The sequence below is a fragment of the Mauremys mutica genome, chromosome 11 (assembly GCF_020497125.1).
Source record: "Mauremys mutica isolate MM-2020 ecotype Southern chromosome 11, ASM2049712v1, whole genome shotgun sequence".
Classification (NCBI taxonomy): Eukaryota; Metazoa; Chordata; order Testudines; family Geoemydidae; genus Mauremys; species Mauremys mutica.
Genome location: NC_059082.1, coordinates 69,258,760 through 69,283,238, shown reverse-complemented (window position 1 = coordinate 69,283,238; position 24,479 = coordinate 69,258,760). Strand labels below are relative to the sequence as shown.

General features: G+C 43.0%; 1 protein-coding gene across 8 annotated transcripts in view; it reads right to left on the bottom strand.

Annotated features, from left to right (window-relative positions):
• Positions 1–23,159, bottom strand: part of TMC5 (transmembrane channel like 5) — a 52,932-nt gene extending 29,773 nt beyond the window's left edge. The window contains exons 1-6 of one of the 8 annotated variants that reach the window (XM_044980519.1): positions 23,096–23,159; positions 16,692–16,819; positions 3,379–3,546; positions 2,371–2,561; positions 1,487–1,594; positions 935–1,051 (exon numbers count right to left, since the gene is read on the bottom strand). In XM_044980519.1, the coding sequence (XP_044836454.1) occupies positions 935–1,051; positions 1,487–1,594; positions 2,371–2,561; positions 3,379–3,452 (490 nt within the window). In that variant the 5' untranslated portion in view covers positions 3,453–3,546; positions 16,692–16,819; positions 23,096–23,159. The other 7 variants (XM_044980518.1, XM_044980516.1, XM_044980523.1 and 4 more) reach the window with 7 other exon arrangements.
• Between the last annotated feature and the right edge of the window lie 1,320 nt (positions 23,160–24,479).

Below are 24,479 nucleotides of genomic sequence, written 5' to 3'. Positions count from 1 at the left end.
AAATTGTACTTTTGCTGAAAAGCTTTTTAGATATGGTGCTCTGATCTGTTATTTTGAGGCTTATTATGCGTTTTAATAATTGTCAGTTTAAGAGAGTCACTTGAATGTGAATCTAAAAATGTAAAATAGCATCAGCTAGGGGCAGGGGCAGCTCTAGGTATTTTGCCGCCCCGAGCACGGCAGGCAGGCTGCCTTCGGCGTCTTGCCTGCAGGAGGTCCTCGGTCCCGTGGATTCGGCGGCACACCTGCGGGAGGTCCGCCGAAGTCGCGGGACCAGCGGACCCTCCGCAGGCATGCCGCCGAAGGCAACCTGCCTGCCGCCCTCGCGGCAACCGGCAGAGCGCCCCCCGTGGCTTGCCGCCCCAGGTACGCGCTTGGCGTGTTGGTGCCTGGAGCCACCCCTGGCTAGAGGCATAAAAGCCATGTCTACACTAGGAAAAATGGTGTAGTTTAAAAACATGTCAGGTAGCATGTTCATTAACACATTAAAATTCTAGTGTAGATTAAACAGTTATCATTTTAACCCATGTTAGCCAGGCACAATAAAACCTTGTGGGGAGCTTAAGATTTACCGCAACCAGTTAACATGTGTTAGAACTACAACTTGCCTTATCTAGATAGGATTTTAGCACAATTAATGAACATGTTAGCTAACATGTCAGATATACATCTTATTTCCTAGTGAAGACAAGGCCAAATATTGCAAAACACAACCATGTCAGGCTTTTACACTCAACTCTTGCTAATGTATTTAGCAAGCCCAATCCTCAGCACTCCTACTGTTTCACAGCTGGGTTTCTCTAGTGTAGAGAATGCCATTTGTGGCAAGTTGTTTCAAGTTCTTTTGTGGTTCTATATTGGCTATCGAGGCCTTCCACATTTTTCTGGGATAAGAATATATGTAAATCCCCCACCATTTCTCTAAGTACCTTACCTTGTTTATATTTGTCTTTGTCATATGTTTCTGCATTTGAGTCTAGACTGAGAAGGCTGGAAGGCATCCTGTAGACCAGGTCAGCTTGTCTTCTGTTGTATCTCTGACTGAAGCTACCTGAACAAGACACACTTTTTAGTGAACTAAGAAATGTAATGCCAATTTGCTTAGCCAGTCCTGTTCATTACGCATTCACTTTCCACGTAGTCCAGCTAAGTAAAGAATACCCATCCACCCACATTTGATGTGTAATTTTTCAGACTTGAAAACCGAACTTTAAAAGGCCAGACTGGGTTCCGGGAAGCTCTGATACAATGAAGTAGTGTTGTCAAGAAATATTTTGATATTTAATGGTGACTAGGATTCAGTGAGGACTCCTGGACAATCAGACACCTGAACTAAATAAAGAACCTTCCACATTCATTAGTATGAAATATCTTTTCAAGGGATAAAGTTTGGTTAGTTTAAGCCTAAGAAAGCTGTCAACCTCCTTTGGAGATTAAAGTTTCAATGTTCTGATTGGCCATTCCATCTTTGCACCTTAAGCCTTACCTCCATCAGACATATCAGAAGCTCTGCGTACGTAAGGACCATCCCCGGCATGAAAGGTGGAGGGAGATGTGTATGGTAATTCTGGCTCATACTCAAATGCAGGATTAGCTGTTACAGGGAAAAACAGAAGCATTAAGCCACAAAGAAATGTTTAAAACTGTTCACGGAAGATTGGGTTTGTTGATATAGTAATAAACTCAGTGCTACTGTGCATAGCACGATAGATCCTCGAATTATTCTCGTCCCTCGTTCTAATACTGTACACCGATTTAAAATAAATTATTATATTGTATAGTATAGTTACACCATGCCGTAGACTACTGAAAGGCAAACTTAGTGATGCTAGCTGCCTACATTTTCAAGAGTGGCTAGTGATTGTGGGAGTCTCAATTTTTGGAGGCTCAACATAAAAGACATCATTAAGGTACCTGATTTTCAGAAAGTGCTCCAAAAAAACAAAAACAAAAAAACAGGCCTCATTAAGGCGTCTCAAGTTGGGCACCCAGAAAAGAAAGCACCCAAAACCCACTAATGTCTTTTTAAAATGTAGGTAACTAATGTTAACGTTCTGTTTTCCCCCCCCTCCCAAGTACAACATAAGAAAAAATAAAACTCTGGAGTGACAGGATGGAAATAATCCTTGCTACAATGTTCTTTTTTTAAAAAAAACTAAGGGTTTTCCTCCCTCTCATTTTGCCCACAAAGATGTTACATTTTAGTTTCCTAAGAGGGACACTTCTATAAAACACACTCTGGCCTGATCCTGCCTTGAATGTACAGCTCCTTTAGAAATCAAGCTGAGCAGGTATTTGGATCAACCTCAGGAACCGACCTCCAAAATACTGTCTATTACATATAGGATTTTGGTATGTGGAATTACATACTATGTGGATTTCCATATGGATTTGTGTTGGGCCTCGATGAGCTGTGGCTGTATCGGAAGCCAGGCTGCATTGAGGCCATTGGATAATCCTGGTTTCTTTGTCCTCTTCCACCTTCATAGGAATCGTACAACGAGTCATCATCCAGGGAGGAATCATGAAGGTTTTGGAGAAAGGATGAATTCCTTTCTCTGCTGCGTGAGCAAACAAACAAAAAGGAGGGACTACCAGTGACCAAAAAGGTAAGATATATCTATTTACCTTTGTTTCTAGATTTGCAGTATTCAAACAATTTTTTGATATAAATAAGTTATGTATCATCTTACTTTACCACATTTTAAAACATTTTCATAATATACAATCCTTAGAATCAAAGCTCTGACATAATCGCCAATCATGAACTGAATTAAAGAGACTAAAACTTCACTCCCGCTGAAGTCAGTGGGAGGACCACTCAAACTAAGTATATGCATAAGCATTTCTAAAATAGGGCTCCAAGCATGCAGCAAACTTTTTGGCTGTACTTTGCTCAAAAATTGATGAAACCAACAAATCCCTGGTACCTGCAACTATAAATCCTGGGACATATTAATTTAAAGTGTAAAATAATAACAGAGCCACTATGACAAATGTAGAAATGTCAAAATACAGACAGAGTAGTTGAGATATGATTGAACCAACTACTGTTGGTGCAAGGTACAAGTTTTGAATGACCCAGAGCTCTTCAGACCTGTACTTTCCACCAACAGAAGTTGGTCCAGTAAAAGATATTACCTCACCTAACTTGTCTCTCTCATATCCTGGGACCTACATGGCTAAAACAACACTGCAAAAGACAGACTCCACAGACATTCTCAGACAAGAACTAAGGAGTGATTAAAATGAATGGCAAAAATAGAACTGGTAACAAGTTCCATTCCCCCCATCCCCCATGAGTTCTAAATATTCAATTTCCTTTATTACCAACAGTATTATTGTTCAGAACTTTTATAAATTATTACTCAAACTTACCTTCTGTCAATCTCCAATGTCTCTGAGTAGTGATAGTCTGGGTTTTCAAAGGCTTCATTATAGTGATAAGTCATGATGAATCTGATTCCTTGATTGTGGGGGAGAAATCTTCTTTACCCAAAGTCTTTATTGCTTCAGTATTATATTAGTGGGTTATTCATTTTGAATCTAATAAAAGACAAAAATTAGATCCAATAGATTTTCTGCCTAGTAGCAAGGAACAAAAAGAATAGATGTCAGCGTCTGAACAAGACAAAAAATGGCTTTATTCTTCCTGGAGTAATAATGAATAAAGCAATAAGAATAAGCTCTGTATAAATGGAGAACAGTCTAAAGGAGTATAGCATCATCTGGGTCCTATTTACCCTCTGGACAACATTTATTTACTGGTAGTTACAAAGTTAGCAAATTTCACTATGTAGAAATACAAGCCCTTATCTAAAATTAAAGCACAAGACTTTAACATAAAGATTTTGTGTAAAAATTTTTTCCCAACATTTTGACAACACAGAAACCACTTTTTAAAAAGATACATAACAAACCAATGATCCCTGATCTACAGACTGATCCTGTTTCTCTTTAGGTACATTTCACTGATTTCAAACCGGAGCCCAATTCCTGCAATTGGCACAGCTATAGAGATTTTCATCTGGAGATCTGAAGAGTCTTGTAGAGAGGTGGTTAAGTATAGCTGGCTATGTCTTCACTGCTTTAAAAAGGTAGGTTTTTACATTGAGGTAACTACCTCACTGTACAATCCTAATGAGACAAGACACTGTAGTTTTTGTTTGTAGCTAGTTGAGGTCAACCCTGAGGGGAGGGAGTATACTCATTGGATAATAGAAACATAGGGTAAAGGCCCAGCACCCCCACAAAAATATCCATGTTTATGTGAAAATAAATGAGTACAAAAGACAACTGTAGTATAATATATTATATCATGTTTTAGTATTGTGTATTATATCATGATCAAGTCACACCGCTATATCCAGATGAATGCCTTCAAGTACCTGGCAATAAAAACTATATTAAGCAATTTAAATATATTCTGAAGTTGCCCATCCCACTTTGCAAACAATTACTGACTGGAATCTGATATTTGCCCACAAGAGACTATAAACATAAGCACTTAATGCTAAACTTTTCATGTTGTTCCGGTAACAATCCCACAGATACCAAGATAGACCAAAGATTGCAAGAGCCTTAAAGTAACATATTAAGCCAGTAATCAGCTGACCAAATTAATCAGTTATGCAAGTGTACATATGTATATATATAAAATCCAGAACCAAATCCTTCCCTTGGCAGAAGACAAAATGGGGGTTTTGCTTGAGGAAAGATTGAATCCCAATTATTAATATAATAGTGAGAATTTTTCTTTGACAACACTTGATAAATAAGTTTTTTTAAGAACTGGTGTGTGCTAGATAAAAAAATAGTCTACCAGTTTTTTAGTAATTAGCAAATTCACCCCACACCCAACTTAAAAGCATAGGGTTTAAAAGAATTGCCAGGTTTACAGTATAGTCACAGCCTTCTGAGCAGAGCTGGCTGGAAAACAGAATTTCCCTCGCATAAAAAAAACTTAAAAGTTGCGGGGGGGAGACACCTTTGTTTTCATTCAGGACAAAAAGTCAAAAATTAGTAATTTTTCACAAGAAGAATATTATTTTTTTTAGAATTTGATTTGGGAGAACCAAATCAGCATTTTCCAACAAAAGACTGTTCTGTTGGAAAAATTTTGACCAACTCTACTTCTGAGACATACAGTGCTCTTGGAAAGGCAACAAAAGATTCCTTCACAGCAAGCCTACCTCCCCATGGGAAAAGGTCAGCCAGACACAAAAACCCACATACCACCTCTTCTTTTTGCTCCCCCTAAAAAATAAAGCTCAGCCATGAGGACTTGCAGAGCAGCCCTGAGAGACAAACTCATAAAAGGTAGGTCCCATGCCCCACAGCTCTCCATTCCATTCTGTTTAGGTTCTGCTAGTGCAACCAGTACCAAGATCCCTCCATGAATTTCCAGGAGGAGCTGGTGTGGAATGGGGCCCAGGCCATTGCCTTTTCACCAAGGTTCATTAGAGAGGAAGTGTGGGTTCATCATCAGGCCATGTGACGCCTTCCTTCTCTTTGACCTCTGATGTGGTCTCTCAGTCAGCAGGAGCTAAATATTTTTACACTAGTCTAACTTCGAAAATTCTTCTCTGATTGAATGAATCTTCACAGGAGAACAACTACTGTTTGGGAGAGGGGAGGGGAGGGATAGGAAGGGAAAGGGAGTGGCGGGGGAGATTAAGAGGCATTACTGAGTCACTCAGGAAGTCTTGACTTTACAGAGAGGAAGGCTGGTCCAGTGGTTAGGGCCCTAGTCTAGGATTCAAGAAACCTGAGTTTAAGTCTTTTTTCCACCAGACTCCCTATTTGATAGTCAGAAAGTCACTTGTGTCTCAATGCCTTTGTGTTTCATCCCTAAAATAGGAATAATAGCAATTTGTTACCTCATAGACCTGTTGCAAGGCTAAATACATTAAAGGCTGGGGGATGCTCACATACTATGGTAATGGGGGCCATATAAGATGGATAGACAGCCATTAGGGAGTGGACACTTTCCTTTCAATCAGTAAATAGCCTCTGGGGTTACACAGTTCAGGAACTTCAGAGCCTTTTGTAGGCAACAGGCTCATTTTTTCTGGGTCAAGATACAAGAGAATAGCCATATTTTCCTCCCTCCCTCTAAAACGCATGTAGTAAGGCAGCTCCAGGACCTAGTTCTGCAGATATGGGGATTTCCTTCTGTAGACACTAATCCTCAGGTAGAATGTTAATCACACAGGAAGGTGTTAGTAAACATGCACATCCAGTCTTATCAAGTTTCAAACAAATTACTTAAAGCGTGACCAAGTGCTGCCCTTATACTCCTAGCAGTGTCAGATTATAGTTATACAAATCCTGAAGATAAAAAAAGAAGCCAATCTAGAAGCTAACTTGAAGATCTTTTTTTTTTAAAGCCAATAATAGTAGTTTGAACTATAAGGAACTACTACAGTATATTTTACTTAATAACCAAGCACAAAAGCAATGCCAGTCATCCAAGAACCACTAATATTTGATATAGCAGATTAAACTACGCCCTTTCCTACAAGTAGCCTTTAGTTTATATAAGGCCCGGCTCGTTCTTTCCTTATTGTCACCCTCTGAGTTTTTATATTATGGATTACTTTTCTGTTTAATATACTCTACCCAGTTCCATATGGAAAGATCTCTCATGACTAGCACATTTTAATTAGTTTGTCAGTCTGAAATTGATATTAAAAGAGATTAATATTGTGACAGGGCATCAGGTTGTAGGATTCTACACTGCACTTCTGCTGACTCACCAGATCAGGCAAGTCCTATTTGACCCAACACAGTGGTATCTAATGGAGTGTCTCTCTCTCTGAAGCAAAATAACTAGGGACAAAACCAGTCAGACCCTGTGAGATAAAACTCTAAGAGGAAGCCAGGCTCTGGTAAGCACTTAAGCTGAAGTTTATGCAAGATAACCATGAAAAAAGGCTGATTCATGGACCACAGATGTCTGTGGGAACTTTATCAATTACGTAAGTGGGTGGAGGACTAGGTCCATAGCAACAAATGCTGTGACTTGACTTTCCCTCAGGATCTGGTTTTATTTACACTGTCTGGTGTATCTGAGACCTTGACGTCATTTTCACTATTACACTGGACCATTGTTTCAAGATAGATAGAGCCTGAATTGTTTATGTTATGAAAGATCCAGTGACTTCACAACGGATAGCTAGTTTTAGTGGCAATCAATTTGATTATGATAAGCGAGAGATAAGTGTCATGAGAGGGAAAGTGAGTCCGGATTTCAGCACAGTTCAGCAGCCAAGCCTTATTCAGAAAAGCACTTAAATGTGGTTAACCTTAAGCATATGATTAAGTCCTTGTGATAGACCCAAACCAGTGGGGTACAGGAGTCTGGTAGAGGGCAAATATACTGGTCACTGGATGAGTAGTTTTCTGTTCCCTGAGTGACCAGAGCAGGGGCTGCACTAGAGTAATCAGGAACCTGCTAGAACCAATTAAGCAGACAGGCTGATTAGAACACCTGCAGCCAATCAAGGCAGGCTAATCAGGGCACCTGGGTTTAAAAAGGAGCTCACTCCAGTCAGTCAGGGGGAGCCAGAGGAGAGGAAGTGTGTGAGGAGCTGAGAGTGAGAGGGTGTGCTGTTGGAGGACTAAGGAGTACAAGTGTTATCAGACACCAGGAGGAAGGTCCTGTGGTGAGGAGAAAGAAGGTGTTTGGAGGAGGCCATGGGGAAGTAGCCCAGGGAGTTGTAGCTGTCATGCACCTGTTACAGGAGGCACTATAGACAGCTGCAATCCACAGGGCCCTGGGCTGGAACCTGGAGTAGAGGGTGGGCCTGGGTTCCTCCCAACTCCTGATCAGACACAGGAGTTGACCCAGATGGTGGGGAAGATCACTGAGGTGAGCAAATCTGCCAATAAGCGCAGGACCCACCAATGGGGGGAGGGATAGCTCAGTGGTTTGAGCATTGGCCTGCTAAACCCAGGGTTGTGAGTTCAATCTTTGAGGGGGCCACTTAGGGATCTGGGGCAAAAATTGGTCCTGCTAGTGAAGGCAGGGGGCTGGACTTGATGACCTTTCAAGGTCCCTTCCAGTTCTAGGAGATTGGCATATCTACAATTATTACCTTTATTACCTTTAAGGTAGAGGAGGAACTTTGTCACAACCCTATTGACTTCTACAAGACTAAAACAGGCTCTTTAGAATTATTTGTTGAACAGGAGTGGATATAAGCAACATACACAAATTTACTAAATTTCATGAAGACCACAATATTCTGCTCCCACACATATAGACTCCCCATCCCAAAAAGTAAAGCCTCTACACATTTATAATTCTTACAGCTAAACTTACATTTTGAAGTCATTTTCAGTTGTCTAGAAACTAGAGATTCTTCTAGAAATAGACTTCTTTTTTTTAATCTGTCTCTTGCTTCCTTGATGCTTTAATTTTTGACTTAACATGTTTCCAGACTGGCAGGAGCAAGTCAGTGCAGCCAGCTGACTGATATACAATGGCAGGGTGGGAGAGAAAAACATGGCCAATCTTCATAGATCAAGCACAGTGCAAATGGCTAGGTTTTCATAAGCACAGTAAGCAAGATTCAGACACTGTACCACTGCTTGCCATGCCTACCCAGACTTCACCTACCACACACACAGTCTGAGAAGATAATCCTGGAGGTGGTGCAGCATAGATTATAGGACATGAGAGTTATATCTCATGCACTAATGTTGTTTCCCTCATTGTTTTTGGACTGTTGAGTTAACCATCATTGTAATATTGAATTTGAAAATCTACAGTAGCATGGTCCTTTCCTTGCCATTCCACAAGGATGTGTGCACATATGCACACGTGTGTTTTTAAGGCACTGTCATAACTCATACTTCAGCCACTCCAGATATGTGGACATTTTCCAAATTTGATTCAAATGGGGTTTGCAGAGTTGGGTGCTCTCTGGAAAGGACCCAATAGCCCAAGGGTGCTGCACCTTGCATCACCAGGCCTAAACTGGGGCAATTACAGAAGGCCACTGGATCACAGCTCAACCACAACACCACCTCCCTGAGCAATCAGCTAGCAAGGGCTCCTACTGAGATGGCCTGATTCTTTGGTCACATGACATGAGACAGGCCCAGCTAATCAAATTCATACCATATGATCTATTCCAACGCACCAGACTAGAACCCAATGCAGCATGATAGTAGCATGACACTACCCAATTTTGAGGTTCTTGCAGTAACTCTTGAAGATTTTGCAAAGCACTGGAATGCATGTGCTTTTTCCTCTTCATGTCCAGAGCTAAGGTCTATTCCATACTCCATTACTGACTGAGGATTGACAGTAAAATGGTTATCCGCCCCTATACTGTGGACTGTTTATCCCCTTCTTCCATTTTCAACTCTGGCTAGCTGCCACGCTATGCCATGCTTACTTTGCCCTGCATTGCGTAGTAATATCCTCAGTATCAATATAACAGAATGGCATTGAAAAGTAACTTCTCTGTATGCAAATATCAAATTTTTGGTATACTTTGATCAAGAGCAGAGTCCATGCAACCCATTAGTTTTTGCTTTTATTAAACATTACTACTGTATATTTATGTTTACTGATTTGATGGGAACAGAATGATTTTTCAGGAGATGCCTGGGACCTTCAGCATCAAGACACAGGCCTCTGTGACTTAAGCCAAAGGAATAACTCCACTAAACCAGTTCTGACTATTATCCTCTGTAGACCCCAGCATGTGACACCTGCTATTTTTCTTCCCTAATGTCTTTAAAAGAAACTCCAGGAGAACCTCAGAGTTACGAACACCAGAGTATGACCTGACCAGTCAACCACACACCTCATTTGGAACTAGAAGTACGCAATGAAGCAGCAGCAGAGACCAAACAAAAAAGCAAATACAGCATAGTACTGTGTTAAATGTAAACTACTGAAAAAATAATTTAAAAAAATTTGACAAGGTAAGGAAACTGTTTCTGTGCTTGTTTCATTTAAATTAAGATGGTTAAAAGCATCATTTTTCTTTTGCATACTAAAGTTTCAAAGCTGTATTAAGTCAATGTAATGTTGTAAACTTTTGAAAGAACCACCATAATGTTTTGTTCAGAGTTGCAAACATTTCAGAGTTACGAACAACCTCCATTTCTGAGGTGTTCGTAACTCTGAGATTCTATTGCATAAGGCATCTACAAAAAACTCAACCCATTGTAGCCAATTATTTTAGTTTATTATCTATTTATTGTGTGATGTTATCATATATATTCATTGTATGTTAAGTAGAATGAATTTGTAGGATTATAAAAGAATATGATTGATCAGCATTGAGTGGAACCAAGTATTAAACATGAGTAAGACAAGCTGAAATCCAAGAACCTGTAGGTTGATGCCTGCAAGACTTTAGCTTAGCTATGTTAGGCTTTGGAAACAAGAAATGATGACATAAGTGACCAGAAAATAATCCGATGCTTTAAGATTATGGGAAAAGAAGTACCAAGTGGTAATATTGCACAAAATTACCCAGAAGATTAATATTACATCATAAAAATAGTTTAAAGGCGCATCTGTCTTAGGCATGTGTCTTAACCACAGGATACAGGTTGTGTCAGTGCTAATGAAAACAAAGGGAACTTACACAGCTTATAGAAAATTGAGGTCTCTTAAGTTTCTAGGGGACACAAACCGATAAGAGAAAAAAGGGTTGACACTTCTATGGACATGCGCAGAATGTAGGTATAGCCAGAATCATATTGTAAAAAGGGGATGCCCAGAACAGGAAAACTGAGCTCCCTATGGGAGACTCCAGCAGGAACCCTCCCTCTACTGATGATCAAGCCATGGGAGACCCATCAGACCCTAACACTATTGTTAAGGATGTGAGTATAACTATATTTGCAACTTGTGCATAGGTCTGTATAGAATTTCTATATGCTTGGGTAATCATAATTTTCATAGTAACTTTAATAAAACGTAAAATAGACTAGACTTTGTACTGGTGAATGCATGTGTGCTCCTAGAGACTCACTCTAAAGAAAGTAGCAGAGGTGACTTTCACTCTGTTAAGCTTGAAACTGTAGCCGCCAGAGCCAAACCCACAGCAGTGTAACACCACATTACAGAATTCACTTTAAATAAAATAAAAGGCTACACCATTCCGTGCCAACTTCCTCTGATTGGGGAAAAAGGGGTCCTAAAATGTTATAACTATTAACATTAGAAATAGCCAAACTGAAAGGTAGGGTGATGCATCAGACAGGAAAAGAGATTTGTATGAGTAAGAAATTGTGAATCCTGCGAGGAGAGCGATTTCTGCTAAAGAATCAGAAGGAAGATCAGTTGAATCTTGTGCTGTGCCCCTACTTACAGAACTCAAAAGACTTTATCCAGCCCATAATTAGATCAAACCAGCTATGATTATTTCCAAGGCACTCATCACGGTTATATCTAGGATCACATGCAAGTAAGAGTCTGTTCCAAACTATGCACTGATGCAAGCTATGAAGCAGAACAGAACTGAGTCTGCATTTAAAAATAAATAGTAATCTTGCAACTCCTACTTTCCACTAGCCAGCACTGACAGCTACAGTCAACAGAATACTGTTCTTAGAAGAAACTGGGTTTGGACAAAAGAAAATGAAAGTTTGGAATGAGAACTATACACGGAAAGACACATCATAGTACAACAATATGGTAAAAAGTCTTAACTATTGTATGTTTAATTTTAATAGAATGGTTCCTTTTGTTTTGCATCAGCTTCTTTATTCTGCACTGGTAAGGTAAGCCTAACCAATTTTGTTGCCAGTTTCAGATTATAATTTAATGAGATGTATCCGTTTCAAGAGCCTCATCATCTAGTCCAATTGAAAAGACCAATGTAAATTAAAGAAGTTATAATTTGATAAGAATGGTAAAGACATTTACTGCCTTCAAGCTTCAAAAGATACCTTTCCCAAGGTCCTTTATAGAATGATTTAACCTCACTACTGTGTGGCTACCTCTGGGAGTTAATTTATTTTCAAAATTAAAACATCAGACTCCAGTGGGGAGGAAACACACACACACACCCAATATGTTGTAATGAATGAGTTCAGAAGTGATTTCAGTACATAGAAAACCGTTTTGTAACAGAAACTATCCACTTGTCAGCTATTTCTGTCCACTTCCTTGTATCCAGTTTCTCAGACAACAAAATGTAATTGCGTTTTAAAAGGAGACATGAGTACTGAAAATACAGTGTAACACATTGGTGAGTGCATTACCCATCCCCCTCTGCACCCAGTCCACAGAGGATACAAATCTGTTACAGCCCCAGCTAGAAAGACTAAGGGCAGGTCTACACTAAGGGCGGGGGTCGAACTAGGGTACGCAAGTTCAGCTGTGTGATTAGCGTAGCTGAACTCGAAGTACCCTAGTTCGAACTACTTACCCGTCCAGACGCCGTGGGATCGAAGTCCGCGGCTCCAAGGTCGACTCCGCCACCGCCGTTTGCAGTGGTGGAGTACCGGAGTCGACCGGAGCGCGTGGGGAGTTCGAACTATCGCGTCCAGATTAGACGCGATAGTTCGAACTCCGAGAAATCGAACTCACCGCGTCGACCCAGCAGGTAAGTGTAGACTAGCCCTTAGTTCCACCTTGAGCTATGTAGCTGCTTGTGCTTTTAGCTCTGTAGGTCCAGTACAGTAACTGTAATATCATACTACCAAGGGTAATTTGATTAACAATCCCTTTCTGGGCAAAGGATAAGTGTCTGTACAAATTAAGTCAGACTGCACTGTATAGGATGTTCACATTGCAGTAACAAATATGTCATTGTCAAACTACAGGGCTGCAGTGGCTAACCAACTTTGGCAAATGAACAGGTGCTATTCCAGTGAATCAAGGTCTCTCAGACTAAAGCAGTCAAAGCGTTTGCACCAAAGTCTGAGTGTTTTGATTGGATCCTCTACTTACGTGTTTCTCAGCCTTCTCTGGTCGGTGACCCCTTATTCAAAGTCAACAAATTGCACACTCCCCTTATATTTACTATTAAAGCAAAAGTAAAACATACCTTTTTAAAAAATATCACTGATAATCAGAAGCCTACCTAATTTTTGTACGTGTGTGAGGCTGGTAGAGAGTATCTGACCTTGAAGGGTAAAGAGTGTGTAAGAGCAAGATATTCTTTGCTATCTACTGTAATAAAACTCAGTGCCTTCTGACCTCCTGGGGGGAGGTTGCAACCCACCAGATGAGAAACACTGCTCTACATTAACCTGTAACTAGGGGCTAGATTTCTGTACCCGTTGAATGGTACCTCACTCTACAAGTAGTCCCACTGAAGTCAGGGGAACTAACTGAAGTCAACTGCTACTATTCTGCAGTAAGGGTATCAGACTCTGTCCCTTAAGAACATACTGGGTCAGACCAAAGGTCCAGCTAGCCCAGTATCCTGTCTTCCAACAGTGGCCAATAGCAGGTGCCCCAGAGGGAATGAACAGAACAAATAATCATCAAGTGATTCAGCCCCTGTCGCCCATTCCCAGCTTCTGGCAAACAGAGGCCAGGGACACCATCCCTGCCTATCCTGGCCAATAGCCATTGATGGACCTACCCTTCATGAATGTATTGAGTTCTTTTTTGAAACCTGTTACAGTCTTGTCCTTTACAACATCCTCTGGCAAGGAGCGATTATTTAAAAATGAATGCACAGGAGTTAACATCTAGAGTGGGGAGGAAAATTGCTGCAGCTTATTCAGCAAGGACCCAGTCCTGCTCCAACTGAAGTCTTGCCACTGACTCCAATACAAGCAGGATCAAACCTCAGTGGAGTCATTGCCCTGGAGACCTTTTGTGTCGTTAATAGAATCATAGAGTTTAAGGCCAGAAGGGATCACCAGATGATCATCTAGTCCAGTAGTTCTTAAACTGTGGGCCATGACCCCATTTTAATAGGGTCGCCGGGGCTGGTGTTAGACTTGTGGAGCCTGGGGCTGAAACCAAAGTCCAAGCCCTGCCACCCTCCTGGCTTTGCCCTCCGCCCCAGGCAACAGGGCTCAGGCTTCAGCCTTTGCCCTCCCGCTCATGGCAGTGGGGATCGGGCTTCAGTCCCCCTTCCCAGAGTCGTGTAGTAATTTTTATTGTCAGAAGGGGGTCGCAGTGGAATGAAGTTTGAGAACCCCTGATCTAGTCTGACCTCCTGTATAGCAGGCTACCAACAGCACCAGCATGGATCTACATTTCCATGTTAGCTCCTAGTCTAAAAAAGGCAGAACATTTCACTGAGCGTATAGGATACAGAGGTTTTTTTGGTCCATCTAAGTTAATATCAAGGTTTAGAAGCCAGTGTTAGCTTTTTAAATTTAACATTCAGATAATCTGTCCTACCTGTTTCATGGAGGCCTTCATCCAATTTTTTTATAATATTTTGCATGTGTTTACATCTTGCTGTGAGCTAGAGAATGAACTTTATAGCACTTACGTACATTTTCATATGAAGCTCAGTACTACTCCATATTTGACTTGTAAAATATCCTGGTGTACATTGACCTCTAACTTTCTGCTCTCCCTCCCTCTCTAGACATATAGAGAGGGAGAGAGAGTGTGTAAAATATAATGAACTTCTAAACCACTGAAAATAGCAACAGAAATCACCTATCCACAACAACCAGAGCCCTCAGATCCCTGCATGGTCTTGAGAGCCGGGTAAACTTTACTGATTGTTGCTGGCAACAGCTATAAACCTGCTCTAATTCAATAAAATTTCCTTATCACTGGTGGTCAGAACTTTCCCCATCAACCCAATTTATTCCTTTCACTTCCTCATGGGTCAACAGGTCCAAAGTTTAGCAAAGCAGCGTTTAGATGGTTGCCTTGGTGTGGCACGAACTGGAATGACAGAGTCTCAAGTTAACAGCTTGGACCGAGCTTTCGGCCAAGAGTTCTAGAGCGGGTCTCCTTCCCGGAGACAGGAAGGTCAGAGCCAAACTCTGCTGCCGCCACCTATCCACAGAGGGGATGCCCCGCCGGAGTAAGCTGAGGGGCGTTGGGGGAAGAGCGCGGAGGAGAGAGGCAGAGAGAAGCCTCTGTAACTTACCCAGGAGGTGGGCTGGGACCCGCTCTCCGGGCTGCAGCCCTGCACCGCGCAGAGGGCGGGATGGAGCCGCCGCCGGCCCAGTCACAGCGGGGATCCGAGCCCCCCGGCTGGCAGAGCAGAGCGGAGCGCGCTTCTCCCGCACCAGCAGAGCCGCTACTCCCGGAAATCCAGCAGGACTCGCTGGCCGCTCGCACCTCCCGGGGGAGGGGAGTGAATCGCTCCGCTGGCCGCCGGGCGGCGTTCAGAGCAGGCGGGCGCTTTGCTCGGGACACCCGAAGCTGCCCTCGGGTGGGTGGCTGCGCTCTGCAGCCGGGCGCCCTGGCTGAGGCTCCTGCCGCGGGGACTTGTGCTGCTCGCCCAGGGCCAGGGTTAGGGCGCGATCAGTAACCCCCCAAAAGCGAGCTTAGCGGGGGAAAGGGGGAATTCTAACACGGGCTGGAACCCTAGTGTGGACGGCACTGTGGCTGTTTAACATGTAAGTGCCCACGTGCTGGGTGGGCACCTTGCAGGGGGGCGGCCGGGTCTGTAGTCTGGGGCTAGACCAGGGTGGGCAAACTTTTTGGCCCGAGGGCCACATCTGGGTGTGAAAATTGTATGACAGGCCGTGAATGCTCACAGAATTGGGGGCTGGGGTGCGGGAGGGGTGAGGGCTCCCGCTGGGGGTGTGGGCTCTAGGGTGGGGCTGGAGATGAGAGGTTGGGGGTGCAGGAAGGTACTTCGAAGACTGGGACCGAGGGGTTCAGAGGGTGGGACGGGGATCACGGCTGGGGCAGGGGGCTGGGGTGGAGGAGGGGGTGCAGGGGTGCAGGCTCCAGGCAGCACTTACCTCAAGCAGCTCCCAGAAACAGCCGCATGTCCCCGTCCAGCTCCTACTTGGAGCCATGGCCAGGCAGCTCTGTGTGCTGCCCTGTCTGCAGGCACTGCCCCTGCAGCTCTCATTGGCTGCAGTTCCTGCCAATGGGAGCTGCAGGGGTGGCACTTGGGACGGGGGCAGCATGCAGAGCCCCTTGGCTGCCCCTACATGTAGGAGCCAGAGGGGGGACATGCCACTGCTTCTGGGAGCCATGCAGGGTGGGGCAAGCCCCTGACCCCACTCCCTGGCTGGAGCGGCGGAGTGGAGCAAGCCCCTGACCCAGGCCAGTGTAACCACTAGGCAAACTAGGTGGCTGCCTAGGGCATCAAGATTTGGGGGTGCCAAAAAGCGGTATCCAGCATCAGGGGAGTCAGCTGAGCGGGGCAGGGAGGGGAGCGAGGCCTCCATAACAAACCCACCCCCGCAGCGAGGGGCGCTGTGCAGGACGGTCAGTGGGAGCCTGCGGTGGAGCAAGGAGGAGACAGCCGGCCGGGCGCGGCGACCAGCGTGGCTGAGGGACGGAGCCGTTGGGGGAGGCCGGACGTGGTCCTGAGCTCAGGTGAGCTTCACCCTCCAATGTGCCGCACTTGGGGCCGGGCGCAGCTGCCTCCTGGGGCCAGGGAAAGTGAAACTAAACTCTGCAGTGCAACAGAGGGGAAAGACCTGGTGCAGGTGCCACTTCCAAACACACATGTTAACACATGTTCGAACACATCCTTTATCCTGAAGACCAGGCCTCTGAGTCTTGGTGCTGGGCCCACTTTGTAATGCTTGGCGCTGGGGTTTACCTTGGCTGTATTTTGTTTTCTGCAGTGGTGGGGTTCTCTTTTCTCACCGTCTGAAGGTGTGCTGGCTGATTCTGTAGCTGAAGGGCCAATGCTCGATGCCAAGTATGTTCTGTATTTCATGGAGACTTCTGAAACATATTCATATAGTTTGATGTATAACATTATACAAAAAAGTGCTTCTGTTAGGTGCCTGTTCCCAGGGTGCTTTCCATAGTATTCAATTAAAAAACTGATTAAGTTTAGCTAAACAGAGGCCCCATGCTGCAGGGATGCAGCTGTGCCTGAAAGCAGCTCACTGCAGGTTGGGGATAATAGTACAATTCTCCCCCTGCTATGACTTATTTTCTCTCTTCCTTTTAAATCTCTCTTAAGAATGCCATTAACTCATTACTAAACTGCAAAGACTTACACACTTGTGTAACTTTACTGAACACTGTATGCCCAAAGATCATAGAGTGAGTCTGGATCAGAGTTAGGAAAAGAACCCAGAAGTTCTGAAAAACATTTCTGTACGCATGGCAAAAAGATAGCACGACAGGCACAAAAATAGGTCATTCAAGTCCTACGGGCTTTACAAAAAAGTGCAGAATTAGTTATTGCCTTGAAAAATTTATAATCCAAACAGATTGAATTGTCTCTTCATTCAAGTTCTGTCTGCTCATGAATGTGTTCTATCCACCATTCCTCACCCACTGACATCAACAGGAGCATTGCCACTGACTTAAATGGGAGTGAGTCTTAGGGTTGCCAGGTGTCCAGTTTTTTACCAGAACGCCGGGTCGGAAAGGAACCTTGGAGGCTCCAGTCAGTGCTGCTGACCAGGCCATTAAAAATCCAGTTGTCATGGGGCTGGCAGACTCCCTACTTGGCTTTGCATGGCTCCCTGGAAGCAGCAACATGTCCCTGCTGCTCCTAGATGTAGGAACAGCAGGGGGGCTCCATGCACTGCCCCTGCCCTGACCCAAGTTCTGGCTCCGCGGCTCCCATTGGCTGGGAACTGTGACCAATGGAGCTGCGGGGGCAGTGCCTGCAGGTGGAGGCAGCGCACAGAGCCACCTGGCCATGCCTCCACCTAGGATCCAAGGGATATGTTCCCACTTGCGAGGAGCCACCCGAGGTGAGTGTCACCCAGATCTGGCACCCTGAAACCCCTACTGCACCACAACCTGCAGCCCTGAGCCCGCTCCTGCCCCCAAATCCCTCATCCCTGGCCCATGCTGAAGCCTTCACCCACTCTTGCATCTCAAGCCCCTACCCCAGCCTGTGAAAATAAGCAAGCAACAGAGGGACGGGGGATGGAGTGAGCAGGGGGCAGGACCTCAGTGCAGGGATGGGGCCTCGGGGAAGGGGTAGGGCAGGGGTGCAGTTAAAAAGTTGGTAACCTTAGAGTAAGATCAGGACCCAAAAGAGTCAGCTTAATAAATTCTGCCTTCTGCCATATACAAGTGCATTATAACAGGGTAGTCATTTGGATGGCTGAGCTAAATAAGACAATGAGGGCAAATTTTCCCCTTTCTTCCTTTAAGACTCAAATCCACAAATGTAAACTCTGAGAAGTGGGGCAAAGTAGGTTGAGAGGTGTCTTCTTTAGCTGTTTTTTTTTAAAATATTATTAACATCAAAAAAACTTTTCATCTAAGCTGCCAAGGATTTGAAAACGTTATGTTTCTAAACAGATTAAAATTACAGGTCAGTTTATTTAATACACCTTTTATGATGCATCAGCTACTTGTATTTGATTCAATTCTGTTTGTTAATATAAATACATTTGAACATTAATGAGTCTGAAAGCATTCAATAAAGAATTAGAATAAAATACATATTTTACTTGAAATGAATGATCCAATAACATTTGACTGCAAGACTCTAGCTTACTCAGATACAGACAGCAAAGTTACTTTGGAATAATGGCTCCTACCTGTAGAATTTAGTGCTGGTTCTGTTCTTCATATTATTTGTATAATGGCAGTGCTAGAGGCTCAGCTGAGATCAGGGCTGCAGTGAGCTAGGACTGTACACACACACCGTGAAACAGACCCTACCCCCAAAGAGCTTACAGTCAAAATAGACACAAAAGGTAGAGAAAGTGGAAACAACTTGTCCAAAGTCAGAAACAGAGCCAGGAATAGAACCCAGGTTCCCTGAACCATGTTCAGTGTCCTATCCACTAGACGACACTGTCTCTGTTCTTAAACATTCTATTATTAAGTATGTATATTATCCTAGCCATTAGATCTTTTTGTTAGCATGGCATGAGGTACCCTTTTAACAAGAGGACAGGGAGAATTTTTACAAGTACCTTTTGAAAGTCTAAGGAAGAGTTAAGCTCTTTGCTCAACTGGAAAACTGTGACTTCTATAAATATTTGGATGAAAGAATAACTAGCAACCTTGAATAGTCAGTACAGGGTTGCCTGACATACATGATAAATTATGTGACATGCAGTTCTAAAGGGCTCCTGAGGCTTTGTTCTGATGGCAGAGGTTTATTTTGGCTGGTTACCAACCTGTTGGTGCTTTTACAAGCTTCTGAGATGGCTAAGGTATGTTTATGTTGCATTAGATGCGCTTATTACATATACTGTTTTTAAATAAAATTTTAGAGTTATGCCATAAAAATACACCTTTCTTAAGGTCACATTCTTAGTATGATTGTAAAGCACTAGCCTGTAGCTATGTTGTACCACCAAATTAGGAACTGCTCTCACGCTGAACAAACTACACGCTAAAGCAAGGGAGTAGTGGGACTGAATGAAAAAAGGGTGAAGGACTGACCTATGTTGAGAAGTTCACTTGAAAGAATTTGATTTTTTTTCAGTGTTGTATTGTGAAAGAACCACCAGAGAAAGAATGTCCCCTGCAATCTGGTGGCTGCTGCTGGATGGAGATTCAGCCCTGTGATGACAAAGCACACTGCAACAGGAGAGTCTATGGTCAGCAGTCATTCAAACTCCTCTTTACTTGAGCCATTGGGGAAAAGTGTGTCGTACCAATAATGTGGAAAAAGTGAGAACACCTCTGCTTTTGGAGCCTACGAATCCATGGAGTACCATTTAAAGTGATTTCAGATGCATGGCTTTTCTCCTATAGCCCCACCTGGCAGAATCCTGTCTGGGGATTGGTCCTGCTCTGAGCAGGGGGTGGGACTAGATGACCTCCTGAGGTCCCTTCCAACCCTGATATTCTATGATTCTAAGGCTGCTGTGATAATTGTATAGAGCTGGACAAAACATTTAAAATTTCTACATTTTCCAATAAAAAGGGACAATTTTCCACTAAAATGTGTTCCTTTTCAACCAACTCTATAATTTAAAGAATGATTTTAGCGGGGCATTAACCTGATAATTTTGTGTCATGTGGAAAGTTATGCTTTTCTGGGAAGTTCAGAAGGATGGTGTTTTAAATTAGCAGTTGCACTGTTTCTTCCATTCAGGAAATTGTTCTTAGTGCTAAGAAAAGTAATATGTATAGAAAGAAATTCTTTATGATAAAGATATAATTGGTAGTATCATTATTAGACTGTAGGCTCTTCAGGGCGGGTACCATGTCTTATTCTATGTTTGCTCAATTCGTAGCACAATGGGCATTAATTCTTGTTTGGTTCCTAGCCACTACCACAGTAAAAGTGAATTATTAGGTAACTATGGCACAAGTAGCCTCTAGTGTACATACTGTGGAGTTAGGACAAGAGCTGGGCAATAGCAGTGAAACCATTTTTCAACAATACCAATAAGAAGCTTCATTCTATGTGATCTCAAACTTCCTGAAATGGATTGGAGATTATCCACAGTTCAACATCTAAAAGGTGATGTGCTGTCAACAGCAGGAATCAAACCCAGGATCTCAAGATCTCAATGCAGGAGCCTCACTTAAGCTACAATGCAGCTTTGTTAGCTCAGAACCACTAGGCAGATTCTCAGAAGTTTACTACCCTACCACAAGAGGGGGCCAAAGAGCCACGCTGTTGTACTTACACACACAAAGAGTTGTTTCCATCCAGAAGTTTCCATCTGTGAAAACACATACGTGTGCAATGCACTTTAAAAAGCTCCAAGAGGAGGAAGAAAACTGCCCTTTGTGAAATCTAGTCAGAAGCTCAGCTCTGATAGTCATTTGGAGGCCTTGGGCCACTTAAAATACACTCTTTTTCCTAGGGCAGAGGCATTAACACGTTTCTCTCAACCAGGTAACGTGTTAAAGCTACAACTTGCTTTGACTACATTAGGATGTCCACACACTTTTTCACCTAGCCGAGTCAACATCTCTATCTGTTATCCCCATTTTAGACATGGGGAAAACTGATTGCCTTATCTACTTCATAGAGTAGCTTGAAGATTAGTTAGTGTTCATAAAGTAATTTGAAAACATGTATTTGGTACTGCTGAGGTAACCAATCACAAGTGGAAGATCTATGAAGTTTCTCTTTCCATCTGTGATTCATTACCACCTCATCATCCTGAAAGCCTAGAGCATTACCCCGTGGTAACTCACTCATGTTTGCTACAGAGAGTCAATCAGAAAGGTATGTTTAGCTATTAGAATGCAGTCAGTACAATTAGAAATTCTCTGACTAGAATCTCTTTCACAAATGATATGGCAGGATTTAGCACAAGTTTCATTTTACTTTAAATTAATATACAGTATTTTTCTTTTCCTCTTCCAGGTAACTTTCATAAATCTAATTATGAAGTATTCCAGAAAATAAGTCCTCTGTGCAAAGCTGAGCACAGGATTAAAGGAAAACTTTCAGGTCAAATATAATATAAACATTTCCTTACCTCTGCTACCAACTCTAGTTTATATTAAAGCTAAAAGATCAAATATTATTTTCAAGGTTTGTTTCCTTGTACCATTCCATCAACGGAGACAGAAAAACTGTCTCACGTCTGTTTTATAAAGTTTTTACTCAGTTTCACAGATACTTTTATTTAAACCCAATGCTGCACTGTTTCCATTGTAACTCTGCAGGAGAATACTTTAAAGGGTCCACCTGATCAGAGTAAATTGCAGAATTAAGGACTCATTGCTTGATAAAATTTGACCTAGAATTTGGGGTTTGCAAGAATAAGTTTTACAAAACCTAAGATCAATACACTGAAAACATTAAAAATCTGTTTGGCCTATTCTTAGTTTCATGTTTATACTATCTGCTTCTTTGCAGTCATGAAAGCTGTCATAACTATAAAGGGAAGGGTAACAACCCTCCTGTATACAATACTATAAAATCCCTCCTGGCCAGAGGCACCAAAATCCTTTTATCTGTAAAGGGTTAAGAAGCTCAGGTAACCTGGCTGACTCCTGACCCAAAGGACTAATAAGGGGACAAGATACTTTCAAATCTTGGGGAGCGGGGGAAAGGCTTTTGTTTGTGCTCTTTTTTGGTGGTGTTCGCTCTTAGGACTAAGAGGGACCGGACATCAATCCATGTTTTCCATTTCTTTCTGAACAAGTCTCTCATATTTCAAACTTGTAAGTAACAGCCAGGCAAGTTACAACAAAACAGGGATAAACCTCCCTCTAGCAACTTGTGAATCTTACCTTTGCTAGAGGGAGGTTTATCCCTGTTTTGTTGTAACTTTGAAATTAAGGCTAGAGGGGGTTCCTCTGGGCTCTTTGAATCTGATTACCCTGTAAAGTTATTTTCCATCCTGATTTTACAGAGATGATTTTTACATTTTCTTTTTAATAAAATCCTTCTTTTAAGAACCGGACTGAGTTTTCCATTGTCCAAAGACCCAGGGAGGCTTGGGGGAGGGGATATTTTGGGGGAAGAGGAACTCCAAGTGGTCCTGTCCCTGTTTCTTGTTAAATCATTTGGTGGTGGCAGCGTACCAGTTTTAACCTAAGCTGGTAGAAATAAGCTTAGGGGGCTTTCATGCGAGTCCCCACATCTGTACCCTAGAGTTCAGAGTGGGGAAGGAACCCTGATAAAAGCATAAATAGATCAGGTACAGTACACCCTTTCTGAGACAGTGATCACAAGCATTTGCTAGTGCCTATAAAATACTAGACATTCTTTATAAACGCACAGCTGAACAAGAAGGAAGTTGTTACATCAGATTAATATTTAAAAATACAGTCTGTGGGGTTGTTGCTGCTATACAAACGTACAAAAAGGTTTCAAAGACAAAAGTTTGCAGCTATCCCTGAATACTTTTCAGTGTCCAGGTTAATTTAGAACAATTCTGGAGTCAAGATAATTCACTAGAGTTTAGTCATTTTTTCTTTCCTTCTACTGTTAAAAGGTAGTGCACTGGTACTGTTTATACACATCCAGGTGTCCTTCACTATTAGGAGCAATCTTCTTAAAACAAGCTATTTTGTCCAGTATAATAAATTAAATGAACAGTAACAAACTAAACAATTCCTTACAGTGCTTAAGATTTTCTAATCAAGTTTACCTACTCCTTGAGTCAGCTGGGTCAAGCCCCTTCCAGAGGCTTTTTGGGCCCTCCTCACACATGTGTTCTCTAGATGATGTAATTTCATTGGCCATTACTGGGGATTTTAATACCTTAGGTAGATCCCAGAAACCACCTTTTTAAAGGTACACTGTCCTTATTTCCCTATAAGACAAAAATCATTAATAAAAACTCATCAGAGAAAAGCTACTCATGTTCCAAAGCTTGAGTCAGTGAGTTTATTCCAGACGTGTCCAGCTGGCAGCGCTAGTGAGCTAGCTACCTGGGGCCAACTATCACTTTGTTGTTTCCTGGATTTCTGGCAGGTCACTCCACTCTGCTGACTTCTAACTCCCTGCTCTGATGGGTTTTAGGGTCTGAAGGCCCACTATCCATCCTAACTGTCCCTTATGTGAGCTGGCTTTCTCTTTGGAGGAAAATATACCCAGCAGAGAGACCCAAATTCTCAGAAGGAAAGAGAAAAAATAGAGCTGGAGATGAAATGCTGGAAGCTGAGTATCTCATGACACAGGCAAGATTCCTCCAAAAGATTCCTCCACTAGCACTAGACAGTGCTACCCTGACTATTTAGGCATTACTGACCTCTGGGACAAGGGAAATAAGGGCCGAGATCTAATCCCTCTCCCTTTCTTCAAAAGCCTCCACTCTGAGCTCCCTTAGGAGTCTCAAAGGTCCACATTAGAGCCTCAGATTTGACCCATATAACTTTGTTTTCCCACCCATCCCCAATTCCAGCTGAACTCCTAACAAAACTCTTAGATCCCAAGATAAGGAAGGGTGCCAGATCCTAGTCTGTTAAACGGGAAGGTTATGTTGGGTACAATGAATAGGAATTTGCTGGGAAAGGTACAGTTTGCTGTTCCAGTGACTATGGGATTTCCTTGTGACCTCTTCCAAGTAGGCAAGGCACTGCAGGAGACAGAGAAAACTTTCTCTGGGTCTGAAGTAATTTAGTCCAGCCTGATTTTTCACATGGTTTTGAATTTCATAATTGGGCAGGGCGCCTCTCAGTCTGTACAGACAGACAGACAGACACTGTATGGGCAGGACACCTCCCAGGCTGTACAGACAACACATACTGGGCAGCATGAGCATCCCCCTCAGTCTGTACAGACAGACACACACTGTATGGGCAGGATGCCCCTCAGGCTGTGCAGACAGACACACTGCGTGGGCAGGACGCCCCTCGGGCTGTACAGACAGACACACACTGGGCAGCATGAGCACCCCGGGCAGCACCCCCCATGGTCTGTGCAGACAGACACACGCTGCGCGACACACACTGTATGGGCAGGATGCCCCTCAGGCTGTGCAGACAGACACACTGCGTGGGCAGGACGCCCCTCGGGCTGTACAGACAGACACAC